Genomic DNA, 19,283 nt, shown 5'->3' with positions numbered 1-19,283 from the left:
CGGGCCCGAGTGAGGAGAGAACGGTCACAAGTTTTCTGAGAAGGCAGTTCCTGGGGTACCCGTCCCCCTGACAGGGTGGGGCCGCGCTCCTAGGATCTGGGATATCCCTGGGGCCGACATTGTCGTTTTACCTATTGCTTTTACCGTGCTGTCGCTATATAAGCTGAGCCACTGTGCTCTGTAAAAGCATTCTGATTTGCTAGAATTGCAAACAAAACAATATATATCGGGCTCAGCTGCATCCGGTCTAGTTCTAGGCGATAAGTAGCCTGGATCCCGCTAGAATCTAGCAAAGTGGTATCAGATTCCATCGATTTCCTTGGCGCGGGTGTGGCGATCATTGGGAGTTGAAATTCCGTAAAATCCTCTCCCGTCTCAATTTGTGGCGGCGTTGATTGTTTTTCCCCCATTGTGCTTGGTATAGATCCCGCTAGGATCTGACAATGTCACTATTCTATTTGCAGATAAGAAGAGAAAACAGAGCGTTCCTGCTTCAAACTTACAAACAGAGCAGGGATATAGAAGAATCCCTGCCGCGACCGACTAAATCACAAAAAAGGCAAAATCAATGGCAGGATTTCCAACAAATGTACTTCACTATATATGGCCCTTTCCTTGTGTACTGTCGTCGTAAAATCACCTTTTTCTTTTCTAGAGCAAAATAGCACACAGTTTAGTTACTTAAAATTTTCTTTCATATCATCGATCACACCAACAGACTACTTATGTACGTTGTCATTTGGACCTAGATCATCTACTGACGGCCGTTGTTTGTGGTGATCGGTGACTGACTGGTACGCCATCGCCAGAGCTAGAGCCTGTGATCAAAGAGTAAGTCACAGTTCGTTGTGTCAAGAAGGTACTTGGTAGAAACTCTGGTAGCCAGTACCATTAGACAAAATCAATAAGATGTCTTGGGATAAGAAAGCTTACGATGTGATCATGGTCAGGACGGGCGTATATGCCAGTCGTCGCCATCGTTCTTCTTGTGCCGTCTTTTGGTGGGTGTTCGATGCTCTTGAAGCCTGTTGGCACCACCATGACAGGCATCCCGACGAGGTTTCCCAAACAAACAAGCTCCCAGTCGGTGACATTACCAATGAATGCATCAACAGTGAAACTTTCCCGGACCTCCCTGATCAGCTTACCCCGTGCCCTCTGCGCCTGTTTATCAGAACTCCAATTTAGAGATAAGTAGAGATAAGTAGGGATCCAATCAACAAGTATTGTCCATGTGTAGTTTGGAATGATTGGTACATAACCTGTATATAGTCAACTGCTGGGACTAATCGGGCGCGACGAAGCTCCACCGGCCATTGGTCTTGAGCTTCATAGTCATGGTCATGTCCTTCCCGTTGCCAGTTGTCAAAATGTGCAAGCATATCAACATCCATCGTGATGTCCAGAATGGACTGAACAGATGAAATGGTGTAGTTTAACTTGAAAGGCACAAGCTTAACACCCTTGACGGAAAGAACATTGACAACCTGGATTTCTCAAATTAAGAGTACAAAGTTTATTTCAGGACCAGATCAGGAATAAGCACATGCATAAACCAGATTGATGAATGCAAGTAGGATTTCAGTTACCTCCATCTCAGCACTGTCAAGATATCCAACAGTGAGTTTTGTAATGTCAACATGGAATGGATCCTCTAAAGCAACTTCACAAGACGAGGGATCACCAGCATCCATCCCACGGATTAGATCTAATATGATAGCACAGTCAACTGCGCTTCTGCAGAAAGGACCGAGTTTGTCCTGCCATTTTAGGATAATACACTCATTATTCGCAAGGTTGACTCAGACCTGTAAGGCTGTAAGAGGAAACAATTTTTTTTCATGAAACTACCAGACTCTCAGAAATGCTCATGACACCGGTCCGTGCAACTGTTCCAAATGTCGGGCGCAAAGCAGTTACTCCACATCTAGCAGCAGGATATGTTATGGATCCTGCAGTTTCTGAACCAATTGCAAAGGGAACCATTCCTATAATAGTCAAAAGAACTCGTGTTGAGTATATATTCTTCATTTGCTTAGAGTCAGAGCTGCAGGTATGTATACAAACTAACCTGCAGAGGTGCTGGCTGCTGGCCCTGCAGATGAACCAGTAGAAAATTCTTCAATGTTCCAGGGGTTTCGTGTTCGCCCCCCAAACCATATGTCATCATAGCCAAGTGAACCTGCCACAAGCTTTGCTAGAAGGACTGCGCCAGTGGACTTCAATCTGTAGAAGGATGATACATATGGAGGATAGTTTCAGCATTTATTTAAGAAATTGTTTCAACATTATGCTGCATACAGTGGAGAAATGAAAAAACCTTTTGTATACAAAAGCTTCCATATCAATAACTTGATTCTTGAATGACTTTGAACCCCAAGTGGTATTGTATTGCGGTACTGCAATTGTATCTTTCAGACCATATGGAATGCCATGCAAGGGACCTGGTATGAAAAACACCAGTCTGATATTTACTTGTTACCATCGTATTGACACCTCATGCCTTTGCTTGACAATTACAGTACCCTAATTAAAAATAATTGAGTCCCTTGGGAGGTGGGAAAAAAGATACACGTCAAAGGTTTGAATTAGTGTGAAATACTGCCAGTCATTAATTTTGTTCCACGCCTTCTCCGGCAAATCAAGATCAATCTTGAGAGGAAGGTAGGTTGACCAAAATATGTTATTGGAACGATAAAGGGATAAGAAAACAAACAGTCAACTTGGGATTTCAAGCTGATTTATCACATACCAAGGTATTTTCCTTGGTCCAGCAAGTCATCTGCCTCTTTTGCTTGTTTGTATGCTAAATCTTCAGTGTATGTAATAACAGATTCGAGAACGGTATTATACCTATAGAAAATATGAAAGAATTACAAGATTAAAATAAAACAATTACCAGCATAGTTCAATACTAATATAATCCGTGTGAAAAATGTTTCGTATGAGTCCATGCGAAAAACGTGAGGAAAACAACAAATAGCCTTACCTTTTTAATCTCCTTAAAAATACATCAGTAAGTTGCTGCGATGTTATTTTCTTTGTCCTAATAAGCTCCCCAAGTTCAGTTATCTGAAATAAAGACTACCAAATTGAAAATGATTCATTTGAATTCTAATCAACGTAAGGTAAAAAGGGTTAAGAAAACTGACCGTCATAAAGGCAATATCTTCATCATTACTAGGGAGATGTACCATAGAGGTGCGAGGATAGTTGAAGCTTTTACTTTCCTTGACTTTGTTGTTGCCATTCCATGATGATTTGAAGACTAGAGCAGAAGGGTTATGCAATCCACCATTCTCCAGAGCCACCAACTTTCGGTTTTCTCTAAATGCAGGCACATTAAATTCTTCCGCACCATCTTCCATCTCACGTAGCTAGCAGAATCAGGGCAGTGTAGGTAGATAAAGCGACAACACTGAAGCATTATTTGGCCCAGAAAACAATAAGTGAACATTTGGAAATTACTTTTGAGTCGTCGAAAAAATCAGCATCGAAGTACTTCATGGACTCCTTCAAGGCAATCACGCTGCTAACTGGTTCTTTTCTCAAAACATCTTTGGCAGAAATGACATCCTTCGTGTCCTGAGAGTGGACAGATTAATTGACAGGCCCAGTAATCCAAAACTGACAACAACAAAAATGAACTTAATGCCAAAATAAAATCCATGCCTTCCAAATCTTGTGGTATCTGGAAACAATATTATATGAGTGACTCTTCCCACTTGTTGGCAAGGTTAACCATGCGCATTTTGGTGGCCACACGGCCCACGCCTGTTTCCACCATATAAGAAGCCATATGAGAGCTTTCTTAAGTGGGAACATGAATCATTTGTGGCAGAGAAGAAGAGAAACTGAAAAACAATTGTGGCTGTCTGGCTGACATGGAAGCCATCCCGGGTTCATACAGTGGGGATGGGTGTACTTCCAAGTATTAACTGAGCTCCATAGCAAGATAGGTTTAGGACAAAAATGCCTGGTGTGACCACCATTAGTTTTGACCGATGGGCATGTGTATTTCCAAGTTCTAGCAATGTACCTGTTGAAACCTCTAGCCAGTTTATTCTGAAAAGAAGAAGGCCTGTAGTCTGAAAGAAACTTTAACACACCAATCAAAATAAACTACTAGTAATGGACAAGTCCAACAATAGGTCCAACTATATGTCTATATTGCCCACATTATCACAGTCCAAAAAGGACACACTTGATGGTACGAAAACAAAAATTTAAAGTAACAACGAGATAAAAAGAAAGAAAGGTAGGGAATAGGGATCGCCTGCAAAATGTTGAAAACAGTCTAAACACTATCCCCGGCTTCTGCATCAATCGATAACGGACACTCTTGTCTATGGAACCTTTCCAGCATCGACGTCAACAGAGCCTGATAGAACTCAGCTTGATGGTCCTAACTGTAGTAGGACATTGCACGAAGCTGAACAATTCGCGGCCCTTTTGGTGCAAATCTAGACAGACAAGTTCAGAGAAATAACAGCAGCATACTATAGTAGAAGCCACGAATTTCATTTTCACCGCTTCCGCGTGAAGATAAGTTCACCTGTTTGTATGCTATCTCACTAATCGCTGTCGGCTCACTCGCCATCTGATCCTTTTTTATTCTAGAAGACCATTTCGTCGGTTTGGCCATGCTGCGTCGCTGGCTAAATCGGTATTCGCCCCATACGTACATTGCTGAATAAAAATAAAAATAGTACTCTAGGTAGAGGACAAGAACAGATAAAATCGAAGAGAAGGCCAGTCCGTACCATGTCGGTGACTCGCGCGATGCCCTCCTCCGGCGCTTCCTGTTCTTGGCGATACGGCGTCGGTTTTCAGGAGAGCGAAACCGAGGGCCGCAAAGAAGAAGAGGTGGAGACACCGCGGCGGGCGGCGGCGGCCGCGTGGCAGCCGCATGGTCGACACCTGGCGCCCGGGCGCGAGGGAAGAGGGATTCGTTGGCGCAGGCGGTGAGGGCGCTTTTGCGAGAGATGGACACATGGTGCCGTTCTTCGTTGGCAGGTTCCAGTGATCCAGTCCAACAGTCTCCGCGGTCGGCCCACCAGAGCAATGAGACGAACAATACTGCTCCTGCGTCACGCTAGTTTTGAAAACCGAATCGGTGATTCAGAGCTCTCGTTCAGGTTTTTACCCGTGAGCCGGTTCACTTTCTGGGTTTAAGATATAAAATAGTAATATATCTTTGTCAAATGCTTCAATAAATAATAAAAATGTAGTGTGACGTAAATTCACGTCTATTTCTTTTTTTACTGACATCTGTCCTGTATTCAATAAATAAAATACATGTTTTCTCACGTTAGCAAGCAAGAATCGGTAGGGTGCGTCCTCATTTTTTCTAGAACAGCAAGTGAACCGGCCGGTTTGACCAAAACCGTCAGGTCCTCTGGTTTTCAGTAAAACCGCCCGTTCACTCGGTTTTCTCACATATGAGTCTAGGAGTCCCTGGAAACACTGAAACGCAGCCTCCCACGTAGTAAGATCTAGAATAACATCATTGCCATAAAGGATTTTACGGCCGATGAACATGCCTGCTAGGTACAAGGCACTTGTCGTTGTGGCACGTCGACTGGAGAATATCCCTATGTTTCTCTGGATCTGTCGTATCCTGTCAATGAAGTCGAGAGATATAATCAGATCGTCGAACCGCAAAATTTGCTCCTGGACCACCATCTTTTCCCAATCACAAGCACACTACAGAATCCAGCCACCAGCAGCAACACAAAGAACAACAAGTCTCACCGTTGCAAAGATGAACAAGCGAGCAAATAAAGCCACAAGCTTCTCAACACCGTCATGGAGAGCATTGCCGTGGTGAGGAGAAAGCCGAGGCAATTCGATGAGACGCAGCCCTTACCATACCAGCATCACCAAACGAAACAAAGTTCCTACCAGAAGGAAGACATGGATCCTCCTCCCTCCTCCAATTGTCGGTGGACGGAGGGAGGCAAAAGCCGCAGAGGCCTTTCACAATGTTATCGGTCCATACTTCACCTTTTTACTATCATTTTACATCGATCCTTGTTGTGGATTTATGTCCAGTGTGTATGCACGATGCATACTTAAAAAGTGGGACCCACATCAAATAAAATAATCCAATCTATGTAAAATCCGTTGGACATATTTGGGTTGGACTACTGCTGTCTAGACATGGACCGATTTCCACCTCACCGAGTATGATATTTTATTGTGCAGCTCCTACTATGCATCGATCCATCTACATGCTCCGGTTCATGTTTTTCTCGGCTTGCTTCGCTCTTCTCCAGTGGTATGGTCCGGTTCATACATGCCAAAAGCGAAGTTTGCTTCGGTAAAAAGACCACACTGTGGAAGGCCTTAGGGCAATCGGCAGAAAGGAATCATGGACTCGATCACCTATGGAGCGAGAAGTTCGTAGAAAGTGAGCTGTCTCCGCAAGGTTCGTTTCGGTTGTATCTGTTGCAGAGTTGTTTCTAGGTATATATATGCTTGATCAAGACGCCTTGAAAAACTGAAAGTAAGAGTATGCAATTTTGTTACTGCATCTCTTTGTACATGCCATAAGCCCATAACTAATATTTCATTGTTTCGAAATGTATAGCGCATAATTTTGTTGACAAATTTTGTACAGTTTGACTAATCATACAATAAAAAATATCGACATCTACCATGCTGAATAAACATCGTTATAGCCACCGTAACATATATTTTTCATAATATCTTGATTTGACATTGTTGTGCTATAAATTTAATCATTTTTTTAAACAATAATAACCAAATTTTAGAAAGTTTGACAGTAAATTGTATGTCTTATATTTTGGAACGAGAGAGTAAACAGTACCTAATGCCTTTTTGGAAGAAAAAAAACCCAGTAATCGGCCTCCCTGGCGGCCTGGCCTTACTTCAACTGCTTGGAAAAGCACCCGCCAACAAAGGAGCATAAAGTCTTCTTCTAGCCGCTACTTCATGACCGACCGAACACAAGAAATTTAATCAAAATGAAAGAATGACCGTACAACACATTACTTCAGGTTGGACCAGCGTTGGGTTTCATATATCTTCAATCCAATTTCTAGTCCATCACAAAAAAAAGCAGTTTCTAGTAAGAGAATGTCAGCACGAAATATTGCTTGCACTTAGTCCATTGAATTTTGGCCTTTCCTTGTAGTGCTGCCATAGGAAAATCTCCATTTTCTCAAGCAATCTCATTGATTAATCACTAGGAGCTTTCTTCGGTATCCTCTCACCAACCGCGAGAACTTACCCGTGTATGTTGTCATTTGGGCCTAGATCGTCTACTGGTGGCCGTTGTTTGTGGTGATCGGTGACAGATTGGTATGCCATAGCCAACGCTAGAGCCTGTGATCAAAATGCACAAGCAGAAGAAGCCATAATCATCACTGTTCCTCATGTCTACAAGGTACTTGGTATGAACTCTAGCAGTCACATTAGACAAGATCAATAAAGATGTCCTGGGATAAGACTGCTTACAACGTGGTCATGTTCAGGAGGGGCATATATGCCTGTTGTTACTGTGGTTCGTCTTCGCGTGTCGTCTTTTGGTGGGTGCTCGATGCTCTTGAAGCCTGTTGGCACCACCACGATGGGCATCCCGATGAGGTTTCCCAAACAAACAAGCTCCCAGTCAGTCACATTGCCGATGAACGCGTCCACTGTGAAACTCTCCTGAACTTCTCTGATAAGCTTGCCTCGTGTTCTCTGTGCCTATTCATCGGAACTCCAGGACAATGATAAGTCCAGATCCAGTGAACAAGTACCATCACATGTATAGTTTAGTATGATTGGTAAATAACCTGTATATAGTCAACCGCTGGGACTAATCGTGCGCGACGAAGCTCCACCGGCCATTGGTCTTGAGCTTCATATTCATCGTCATGTCCTTTCCTTTGCCAGTTGTCAAAATGTGCAAGCATATCAACATCCATTGTGATATTTAGAATGGACTGAACTGATGCAACAGTGTAGTTCAACTTGAAAGGCACAAGCTTAACACCCTTGGCAGAAAGAACATCGACAACCTGTAATATTAAAACAAGAACACAAAGTTTATTTGAGGATCAGATCAGGAATGAGCAAGTACATAAACTGACTGATCGGGGGTTATCCTCCTTTTCGAAAGAAAAAAAAGCATAAACTAGACTGATGAACATATGTAGGATCTCAGTTACCTCCATCTCGGCACTGTCAAGATATCCAACAGTAAGTTTTGTGATGTCAACATGAAATGGGTCCTCTAAAGCAATTTCACGAGACGAGGGATCACCAACATCTGTGCCACGGATTATATCTAATACAATAGCACAGTCTACTGCACTTCTGCAGAAAGGACCAAGTTTGTCCTGCCATTAGGATAATATAGTTATCATCACAAGATTGGATCGAATCTGTAACGTGAATCTATGAATTTGCATGAAAATACTACTCTTTTTCGAGGACATGAAAATACCAGACTCTCAGAAATGCTCATGACACCGGTCCGTGCAACTGTTCCAAATGTTGGGCGCAAAGCAGTTACTCCACATCTGGCGGCAGGATATGTTATGGATCCTGCGGTTTCTGAACCAATTGCAAAGGGAACCATTCCTACGACAGTGAAATGAACTCGCGTTGAGTATATATTTTCATCCGCGTAGAGGTGCAAATTATGTTTTACAAATTAACCTGCAGAGGTGCTAGCTGCTGGTCCTGCTGATGAACCAGTAGAAAATTCCTCAATGTTCCAGGGGTTCCGTGTTCTCCCCCCAAACCATACGTCATCATAGGCAAGTGAACCTGTCACAAGCTTAGCTACAAGGACTGCTCCAGCGGACTTCAATCTGTTTGGATGATGGTGCACATGGAGTCATGGAGGAGAGATTAAGCATTGAATCCATAACCTCGCTTAAATATCATGCTGGACATAATGGAGAATGAACAAACCTTTTGTATGCAAAAGCTTCCATATCGATAACTTGATCCTTGAATGTCTTTGAGCCCCAAGTTGTATTATATTGTGGTACTGCAATTATATCTTTCAGGCCATATGGAATGCCATGCAGCGGACCTAGCATGAAAAAACGTCAGTGCAACATTTATTTGTTAGTTTGTTAGCATAATGTTGAAGCCAATGAGCATATCAATCTGAACAATATCCTAAATTCAAATAATTGAGAACACCTTCTGATGCCAATGAGCATCAATCTTGACAGGGAGCTACATACACCCAAATATGTTCTCCATGGAATAAATGAATTATAATAAACCAAATAGTCATCTTAGACTTTCAAGCATATATGGCACATACCAAGGTATTTTCCTTGTTCAAGCAAGTCATCCGCCTCTTTTGCCTGTTTGTATGCCAAATCTTCGGTGAACGTAACGACGGATTTGAGAACAGTACTATACCTATAGAAAATATCAAACAGTTATATGATTAAAACACCATACGTTTTAGACCCATGCAAGTCAAAAATATGAGGGAGACAAAAAAAAGAACAGCCTAACCTTTTTAATCTCCTTAAAAATATGCCAGTAAGTTCATGTGATGTTGTTTTCTTTGTCCTAATAAGCTCCCCGAGCTCAGCTATCTGACATGGATATTACTGAATCGGAAGGAGTTTATTTGAAGTCTATAACAAATGTTACACCGAAACAATTAAGGAAACTGACCGTCATAAAGGCAATATCTTCATCATTACAAGGGCAATGTACCACAGGGGTATGAGGATAGTTGAAACTTTTAATCTCCTTGACTTTCTTGTTGGCAGTCCATGATGATTTGAAGACTAGAACAGAAGGGTTATGCAAACCACCATTCTCCAAAGCTACCAACTTTCGGTTTTCTCTAAATGCTGGCACATTCATTTCTTTAGCACCGTCTTCCATTTCACGTAGCTAGCAGAATCAAGGCAGTATAGAACAACAATATTAACACGATACTTGGACTTGAAAAGCATAAGCAGACATTTTAAAAATTACTTTTGAATCGTTAAAAAAATCAGCATCGAAGTACTTCATGGACTCCTTCAAGGCAATCACGTCGTTAACTGGATCTTTTCTCAAAACATATTTTGCTGAAATAGCATCCTTCATGCCCTGAAAAATGAAAATGGACAGACATAATTGGTAGGCCCGGTAATCCAAAATTGACAACAATAAAGCTGAACTGAATAGAACAAAAAAAATCGATTCCTTCAAAATCTTGTGGCATTTGGATACACTGGCTTCTGGGTGCAGACACTTGGAAGTGGTAGCACGGGATGTATTTACTCGAAAATCGAAATGGATGGCAAATTGACAATTTATCAACAGAATCGGAGGTGCATGAGTTGGAACATTTGATCTTTTTTGCTTTGTCCAAGGGGACTCCCTTATGTAATTTTGATAATAGAAAACTTTAATAAGATGACTGTGTGGGCATGTCCTCCCTTTGAAAAAATGTACTCCGTATGTCCCTTTTCAGTCATTGGCAAGGGTAGCCAACCATAAGAGAGCTTTGTAAGAGGGAATGCACAGGCCTGATTAGGTTACACATGTGACAATCAGGAAAAAAATAAAAAGAAAAAAAAATGATGGGGAGGCAGCACCGAGTGGTATTTAAAGTACCGTTAAACTTCACCCTGCTTATCTGTATAAACTACTCTCTCCGATTCTAAATTCTTGTCGTTGTTTGAACTAAGGCCCGTTTGGTTTGAAGGAAAAGTACATGAAAAGGGGAGGAATACTATTCACACAGGAAAGATAGCATTTCGGTCGTTTGGAATGCAGGAATGGCCACAGGGATAGGAACTTGTTTCCTTTGCTTTTGTAGGAAAACTGCAGGATTCTAAACATCCAGTCGAGCCTCATTTTCTGCTCGTCGCGTAAGACCGAGGCACTGCAGCTGCTGCCTGTCCTCGTCTAAACACCTTCATGAGAGCAACATGCTAGTTGCGATGGATTTTGCAGAGCACAGTTGATACTTGATTGATGGCAGCTAGCTTTCATGTGGTGAAAAACGAACCGGTAGAGATGGGAAAGTTGGGACTGAGGACAAGACACATGCATATGTCGATACACACGGAGATATATTAGAGAAACCGTTACACAATAATTAAGCAAGACTGTTTTATTTAGAGTTTGCTTCCATGACGGGTGGGACCAACGGTTGATTGCATTGTCTTTGATAGTGGTTTGACTTAATTGTTAGAACCCTGTGATTTTTCAATTCCTGCATTCCAAACGGCATAGTTAAAAAATTTCCTGTGTTTTTCATTCCTCTGTTTTTCACATGAATCCTACCAGATTCCTACATTTTTTCTATTCCTACATTTTTCCTATCCTGTGTTTCAAAGGGGACTTAAAACAACGACAAGAATTTAGAATCGGAGGAAGTATTTGTTTGGGCAGGTGGGTATGTAGGAATTCAATTTCTAGCAGTGTGTCCCCTTTAACACCTCTAATCAGCTTATTCTCAAAAGAAGAAATCCTATAGTCTGATATTTCAGCACGCCAACCCAACCAATATAATAATGGGCAAGCTCAACAATTGGAAAGGTACGAGGGTCCCATCCAATATTTCCATCCACATCGACAGTCCCTGACAGATCCCAGCCTGAAGGGCCTCATTGCACGAGACTGAAGTCTGAAGGTCGTTACCTCGTTGGTGCTAATTTAGACAGACATGTTCAGAGAATGAACAGAGATATCTAGGAACGGAGTTAGTACTGTCCAAGCCACGCAATCAATTCCCCCACGTCCGCGTCAATTAACACAACATACATACATACGATCACCTGCTCCTACGCAACTCACTACTAATCAGTAAACCCTGTCGATTGGTTATGGACGAACCCTTGTTGATCTACGGCTCACTCGCACCCTGACGCTGAGTCACTGGGTAAATCAGTATCTATATCAGCCATACTACTTACTTATGTTACTGAACCAAGATATTAGCTAGGTGAGGAAGACACAAAATCGGACGGAGAGTCCATACCATGTCGGTGATGCTCGCGATGCCGATGCCGCCTCCGGTGCTTCCTGTTCTTGGCGCTGCGGCGGCGGTTTTCAGGGCAACGAAACAGAGGACGGCGAGGAGGTGGACACGCCATGGTGGCGGGCGGTGACCGCGTGGGAGCCCCATGGCCGACAACTGGCGTGTACGAGAGAGAGAGAGAGGAGGGGATTCAATGGAGCGGGTGCAGGCTTTGGGAGAGATGGTGCTGTTCATAAGCGGCATATTTCAGTCAAAGTCTCCGCTGTCGTCACAGGCACCTTTTCTTGTGTTTTTTTAGCAGCGTCCGGCCAGAGATTACGATCGTGTGGCACCCGGAAAACACGGGAGGTTATTCTTTGGAAGTCACACGGGGGTTTGGTGTGACAGGCTTTTATTGTTGGAACTTGAGTTCAAGGAGACAAAATTCAGCTCGATCAATTTTTTTTTCTTTGGAAGCCTTTTGTCTCCTTGAACTCGGGGGGTTTATTCTTTGGAAGTATTTTGTTGATCTACGGCTCAACAATTGAATTTTTTGTGGCAAATTTGAATGTTCTAATCTTCATGGTATGGGTGGCACCACTCCGTTTTTTGGGTGAAGCTTCCTATAGTTTAGACAATCATCCACTTGTGGCAATTTGAATGTTCTATCGATGGCAGCACTCTTTATTCCTATAGTTTAGAGAATCAGAGATAGTGCTTTGTCTATCATTGAACACAGGATTATATAGCGTAGATCGATTCGGTATCCACCGAGGCTATAGACCTCTCAATATTCATAATTTAAACGTCTTTGTACCAAAAAGTCCACAATAGTTTTACATTGCTATGAGATTAGTGAATCAAATCTCATATTTCCGCACGAGTCATTGACCATGGAGACATCATTATAATCCTTGCATGGTGTGAAAGGACATCGCTAGAAGATAGCATTAACCTCGCATGATGTGAGAGACCGCTGCTAGATGAGCATCGTCCCATGCATCGATTGATGCATAGGTCGGGGATTCACCCCCTTTTTCAAAAAAAATGATGAGCATCGTCCCTAACTAATATAGTATCCTCGTTCTTTGGGTTCTTTGTCACATTGCCTAGTATGTAAAAAAAACACTCCATAATAATATTCTTGAATGAAAAGAGTATGTTGAATCCAATTAAAATCTGATTGTTGTTTTTATATCACTTTCATTTGCAAAACTACATATTGTGTATCTTCATGGGAGGCGCCGAGACCCAAAATCCTACCTGAAAGCATCACCTCACCGTCCTACTTCTCAACAACCGAGGCCCTTGCTAGCGGCAACAACTAAGGTCCGCTCCTAAATAGGTATTTTTTGGGCTTTTTTTTTGTTGCGGCGTCAACTCTCATATCTTAGGGGATTTACTCGTCGGCCTAGCGACACGGTTGACAGAGGCAACTTCAGAATTGCTCCTTCGGGCGTACATGGGGCTTGGGTTGCGATCTCCAGTGATCTTGCAAGGTGGGAGCACTTTGTTCAGCTGTTTTAGAGTGTGCATGGCTTTTCATATTTGTTGTTAATGTCAGGATGCACCCATTTTGGATATGCGACGACAGTCTCATCCCTGATTAGGCATGTCCTTGGTGTTAGGAACTAGAAAGGCCATACTGGTTCATTGACTAGAGTGGTGATCCTCTATGCTTCTTGAGTTGGATCATGCAAATGTCACAAAAGTGCATATTGGCTTCTCGCTACCGAGTCGTCGTTGATGTCACGTTTGATAAGATGTATAGGGTGTCTTGGTCATGCCAAGATGTGGTGCCCTTCGAGTACATGGCAGCTGTGAAAATTATATCATTTCCTTGTTAAAGATGCGTAAAGCTTGCTCGAAGCTGCTCTTGAGGGTGAAAACTTATGATCTAACACTAGTTTTGAAAACCGGACCGGACCGTCGGTTGAACGGGAAAAACCCGGAACCGGCGGCTTCTATGGACTGTTAAGCGCATTGGACCGGACATGCCACCAGACCGGGAAAACCGGACGGTTTCATCAAAAAAAGATGATCCGGACGGTTTGGTTCAGACGCCCGGTTTGATTTATGTTTGAAAATACCAAGGACTTTGTAGAGAGAGAGGGGAAAAGAGGGCACCGCCGGAAAAGAGAAAAGTAGGAGGAGATGGCGCTAGCCGACGGGAAAGATAGTGGAGGAAATGGCGCTTGCTGCCGAAAAGAGAGAAAGGAGGAGGAGATGTCTCCAGCCAGAGGTGACATTGGGAGGGAAATAGAGAAGGAGGAGATAGTCGGAATCTACTGCTCAGGAAGAGGAAGGAGATGGAGGATGGAGCAACTGGCGGCTAGGGTTAGAGCTACTTAGGATGGTGGCCTCGTGAATGCATATTGGCCTTGGGCTTAAAACGTAGAAGGGAGCAACTACCTGACATCTGGCTTTCCACTTAGAGTTAGGGAATGGGATTGGCTGACCTAGTCGACTCGGAGATTTTATGTGAATTATTATTGGGACATTATGATTAAATACATATTATTTTATATCTTAAAAAACTAGATAGTGAACTGGCAAACTGACGTTTTGACTGGTAAAACCTGAACCACGGTACAATTACCGATCCGGTTTTCAAAACTAATATCCAACGTGTACCGTTGAAATGCAGCCGCACATCTCCCTCTCGCAGGTGTTGCCGATGGCCTTTCTCTTTTTTTTCTTAAAGCCACCGATGGCCTTTCTCGGGGAAGGATGTTTTTGCCAACGGAGGATGTTGTTGACAAGACATTGTCGCGCCATCCTAGTCGCGCGATCCCGATCCGACCGTCCACAGCCCCCCAAACCACGTCACCGGCCGCCAACGTGCCTCACTTCAGTTTTCCTCCTCTCGCAGACTCCCCAATTCTATCGCCGCACGCCGTCGCCGTCGACACAACGACGCAGCTGCAAGCAGCGGCTTGTCGCTCTCTCTCACCGCCGGCCGGCGGCAATGGCGAGGACGACGAAGGGTTGGGCGCGCGGGGTAGTGGCGTTCGCGGCGGTGGCGCTCGCGGTGGCGGCTGGGCGGCAGTACGGGTGGGACGGGGAACCGGCGTTGGCGGCGTTCCGGCGCGGGAAGGGCGCTCTGGGGCCCTGGGCGGCGCCAGCCTACGTCGCGGTCCACGCGCTCACGCTCGCGCTGTGCCCGCCCTACGCCATCTTCTTCGAGGGCGCCGCCGCTCTCGTCTTCGGCTTCCTCCCCGGCGTCGCCTGCGTCTTCTCCGCCAAGATCCTCGGCGCCTCACTCTCCTTCTGGATTGGCAGGTCGACCCCTCAACCTTTCCCTACTCTTCTGCCTTGCAGTCATGTTGGATCAATTATTTTTGGCTGTCTATGGGAGTCCAGATCTACGACTACTAACTCTGTGCGCGTGATTTTTACGGAGGTGCGTATCTGGCACCGATCATGTTGATCAGGACAACAACGGTGTGAAGTAGATTGGAGATGTTTTTGAGAGAAAAAGTGCTGTTATGTTACGAATATGGATTTTTGGCTCCCGAGATCCAGTGCTCCCTACCCGCAAAAAAAAAAGGGATCCAGTGCTCCCTATAGTTTAAACATCATGAAAATCATGTTTTGAAGTTTCAAAAAAATCTGATTTTTTTTGTAGTGTTAGTATAGATGTATACTACATATCTGTACATTTTCGTGTAAAGATTCATTGAAAAAGTGCGGTTGTTAGTATACATCTATACTAACACTACAAAAAAAATTCAGATTTTTTTGAAACTTCAAAACATGATTTTCATGATGTTTGAACTATAGGGTGCACTGGATCTCAGGAGCCAAATGGGGTTTCCGTGTTATATTTGTCCTTTTTTCTGGCTTGCTTGAGCCTTGGGGTTGGAAACTTGGAACGGTATAGGATTGTTTACTTCGTGTAGAATTAAAATCACTGAAATTTACTTGGAAACCTCATTAGATGATTGGCAGGTTTCTACAGTAGATGCAAATAAAATTCCTCATTTACTAAGAAACTCATTCTTTCTGTGTGATTTTGTACTTGTTTGGAACTGCGCATGTATTGGAATTTAGTAGCTTCCGAGGTCTGAAAAGCTACTCCACAATCTTACACAAGCAACGGGTACCCATAATGGAGTGGTGATAGTGGTAGTGGTAGAGGAAGTAGGTTGGTCAACCCAAAATAGGACAACTGGATGTATGTCAAAACTGAATTTGGGAACAACATTGTACCATCATTTGGTTGTATTTTTATTATACTTAAGTTTATTAGAACAGATGAACTTTGAAGCGAGACAATCCTAGAACTCGCTTTAGTAATCAAAACATTGTATAGCTGGTTTATTTCACCATTGTTTTCCTAACCCAATGGTTTATTTCCTCATGCAAGCGTCTCAGTAAGGTGTCGAGCAGAGTTTCTCTTTACTCTTTAGTAACTAAATTGTATGCTGGCCATTGTGCTTTCTAATGATTTAGTTGTATCCTAGTATGTAGTTTGTGCCTTAGGCTTCTTAATGCGGGTAATCAAACAGGTGATTCTAGTAGCATATGACATAAACATGACAATGGACCAATTTTTCCGGAAATGTTTGAGATAGTGGCAACATTACATTTGAATTTAGTTGTTGCATATTTAGATTTTTGGAGGCTAAAAATCTGTTGAAACTTGAAACCTAGCAATTTATTTTATAGATTATGGTTACTTGAGCTCAGACTTTTAGATGGCTGATAATGCAATGCGGGAGCAGCGTTGATGCCATTTTTGGCTATTGATACGGTGTCCAATATAAGCTCCTCCTCGACCATATGTACCTTGTCTATGCACAATGCACTAAGTTTCCTGTTTCAAGCAAAAGAAAAGGGTTAGGCTGTTCCATGGATGAGTATGCACTGAAATCCAAGTATTCAAATTTAGGGTTGCTACATGAACAAATATACTTATCAGGGTACTGATTGTGCACCGATACATGCAGAACAAAAAGGTATAAAATGCAGGTCATAATAAACCTTGCACTCTTTTTTCTCGAACACGCTCCAAAATGCATGTCTTTCTGTTATTAGAAGAAGAAAGAAGAACGCCGAGAAGGTGCCAAAGCTTATAAGGTCAAGCAAACAAAACAAAACAACAGGCAAGGCCAAAACCAAATGCCAAAACCTGGGCTACCTAAGTCAACAAACCAGTGTTCTAAAAGGTGCTAGGAGCCACCTGTCTAGTGCCTAGTCAAGGTTACGTGGCTACCTTGGTCAGCTAGGTGGGAAGGCGGTGCCCCCTAGGCGTGCCTTTTGAAAACCCCTAATGTGTTATACATTGGTTGTTATAGTGGCTAACCATCACCACTTTGATTCCTGGGCGACAAATTCAATCAAGCTCAACAGTAAATTCCAGATTTGTATGTGGCCTTTTGGTAACTAAGATAATCCTGATTAATTTGTGCAGTATGTTACGATGAATTTAGTCTTGTATTATTCGACATCCTTCTGCTCTGTTTCATCTTTGTAAAGGTCTCTGAAGAAACCATAGTAATCTATTTAGCCTTTGCTGTACCCTGAGTAAAGTTTAGTAGTGTACACTGGTGAGGGATCTAGCACTTATTGCCCTCTATGGCAATGCCAATTGCTAACACTGGCAGATAGATGTCCTGAATCGCTTCTTTTCCGATCAGCTTCTGTACCCACATATTGGAATCATTTGCGGAGTATCTATATTGCTTATGTACAAACACACTAGTGATTCATCACTTGCAATTCGGTTCTGGTCCTCTTTTCTAATGTTTCTTTTCTGAATTTCCTCAGGGCAATTTTCAATTACTTCACTTCAGCAATGGAATGGTTACAGAGAAATAAGTACTTCCATGTTGTGGTTAAAGGAGTTGAGAAAGATGGCTGGAAATTTGTGCTACTTGCTAGATTCTCTCCTCTGCCTTCCTACATCATAAACTACGCTCTATCTGCGACAGATGTTGGATTTTTCAGGGATTTTCTCCTTCCTACAATTGTTGGTTGCTTGCCAATGATCCTACAGAATGTTTCCATTGTAAGCCTTGCTGGTGCAGCGGTGGCCTCCACAACAGGATCTAAGAAGTCTCACATCTACTCTTACTTGTTCCCAATACTTGGAATTGTGTCCAGCATTCTCATTTCTTGGAGGATTAAGCAATACTCTTCTGCTCTTGTTATTCCTCAAGAGCTAAAAGATCAACCTGCTAATGGGAAGGTCGGTGACGATGCCAAGCTGGGCCCAGTGCAATCTAAAGATACCACCTCTGAGAAAACTAGGAAAAGAAGGTGATTGCTTCAGCAGTTTGAGTCAGATGCAACTCAAGGTTTCCACATTGGCTGATGACTACAGTAAACCATGTTGTCTGTTTCATGCCCATGGTTTTTTAGGGCATTCAACAGATGCTTGGTTAGCTATCCCTTGTTTCTGCCTATGAACAGTAAAAATTTATGGAAGCTCAGATGTTGTACACCCAAGTTAGATAGTATCTGGTGGTTATGGCCTATCTTGCTTAATTGATCCACTTGTACCGAACTATATCTTGAAAAATCAGAGATGTTCTTTGGATCTGGACTCTCTTCGCAGTTGTAATGTAGGACAGCTGCTGTGCCTTTCTTTATATTAGAAGTATATATGTTCTTTGCCTTGGCCACAACCCAAAGCAGATTCTGCAGTGAACTCTAAGAATCTTATACAAGCTACATTACACTAATTTAACTTTTGTTCCACTCCTTTTTCATCACATTATTTAACCCATGTGTCGCTCCTCCATTTCTGTGTCCAAGAACTCCAAGAGATGAAGCTCTCCACTGTCCTGTTTTCCTGCATTATTTTGCTTGGTCTCTATACAGCAGCAAGCCTATCAGATAGTCCATCTCTTCAGGATGTGTGCCCTATGGCACCACAGAGTGAAAGGAAACTCTTCATCAATGGTTTCCCTTGCAAGCAGCCTAGCACCATAATGGCATCTGATTTCAAGACATTGCTTCTCAACCACGCCGGAGATGTAGTAGACAACATAGTCTGGTCATCGGTAAACTTTGTCATTGCCACTGAGTTCTCTGGCCTGAACACCATTGGCCTGTAGATGGCACGGGCTGACTTCGCCCCCTGTGGAGCAGTGCTTCCCCACTCATCCCAGGGTGTCAGAGAGGATTTCTGTGCCTGCTGGCAGCGTGCTTGCTGGCTTTTTCGACACCGGAGGTAAGATGTTTCAGATGACATTGGCTAAGGGGGATGTGTTAATCTTTCCCCGTGGCTTGGTGCATTTCATCATCAACTATGGGTTCAGTCTCGTGACGACGTTCTCGCCTCAGGTGCTCAACAGTCAGAACCCTGGTGTGGTTGGTACCACCCATG

General features: G+C 43.1%; 3 protein-coding genes across 5 annotated transcripts; 1 reads left to right on the top strand and 2 right to left on the bottom strand.

Moving 5' to 3' along the window:
* Positions 1–569: 569 nt before the first annotated feature.
* LOC100841259 (glutamyl-tRNA(Gln) amidotransferase subunit A) lies at positions 570–5,064 on the bottom strand. 2 transcript variants are annotated; one of them, XM_014902188.2, is made up of 13 exons: positions 4,764–5,064; positions 3,673–3,774; positions 3,469–3,585; positions 3,153–3,377; positions 2,990–3,072; positions 2,753–2,853; positions 2,321–2,444; positions 2,072–2,226; positions 1,852–1,988; positions 1,590–1,760; positions 1,263–1,487; positions 934–1,164; positions 570–818 (listed from the first exon to the last, which is right to left on the bottom strand). In XM_014902188.2, the coding sequence occupies exons 1-13, from the start codon at positions 4,764–4,766 to the stop codon at positions 720–722; spliced, it is 1,773 nt and encodes a 590-aa protein (XP_014757674.1). In that variant the 5' UTR covers positions 4,767–5,064; the 3' UTR covers positions 570–719. The 2 variants fall into 2 exon arrangements, with proteins under 2 accessions (XP_014757674.1, XP_010237678.1); XM_010239376.3 differs by lacking the exon at positions 3,673–3,774 and having other exon boundaries at positions 4,764–5,063.
* A 1,799-nt stretch (positions 5,065–6,863) lies between these two features.
* Positions 6,864–12,243, bottom strand: LOC100840953 (putative amidase AmiD). 2 transcript variants are annotated; one of them, XM_003575957.4, is made up of 12 exons: positions 11,969–12,243; positions 9,970–10,086; positions 9,661–9,885; positions 9,496–9,578; positions 9,296–9,396; positions 8,932–9,055; positions 8,674–8,828; positions 8,459–8,595; positions 8,181–8,351; positions 7,806–8,030; positions 7,483–7,716; positions 6,864–7,350 (listed from the first exon to the last, which is right to left on the bottom strand). In XM_003575957.4, the coding sequence occupies exons 1-12, from the start codon at positions 12,209–12,211 to the stop codon at positions 7,252–7,254; spliced, it is 1,914 nt and encodes a 637-aa protein (XP_003576005.2). In that variant the 5' UTR covers positions 12,212–12,243; the 3' UTR covers positions 6,864–7,251. The 2 variants fall into 2 exon arrangements, with proteins under 2 accessions (XP_003576005.2, XP_010237677.1); XM_010239375.3 differs by having other exon boundaries at positions 10,004–10,086; positions 11,969–12,240.
* A 2,438-nt stretch (positions 12,244–14,681) lies between these two features.
* On the top strand, positions 14,682–18,636 carry LOC100827206. Its single transcript, XM_003577457.4, has 2 exons — positions 14,682–15,229; positions 17,720–18,636. Exons 1-2 carry the CDS (start codon positions 14,697–14,699, stop codon positions 18,213–18,215), a joined length of 1,029 nt encoding a protein of 342 aa, XP_003577505.2. The 5' UTR covers positions 14,682–14,696; the 3' UTR covers positions 18,216–18,636.
* The last annotated feature ends 647 nt before the right edge of the window (positions 18,637–19,283 follow it).

This window comes from Brachypodium distachyon, chromosome 4, assembly GCF_000005505.3.
Source record: "Brachypodium distachyon strain Bd21 chromosome 4, Brachypodium_distachyon_v3.0, whole genome shotgun sequence".
Classification (NCBI taxonomy): Eukaryota; Viridiplantae; Streptophyta; class Magnoliopsida; order Poales; family Poaceae; genus Brachypodium; species Brachypodium distachyon.
Note: the sequence above shows the minus strand (reverse complement) of the source record. Positions and strands in the feature narration are given on the sequence as shown.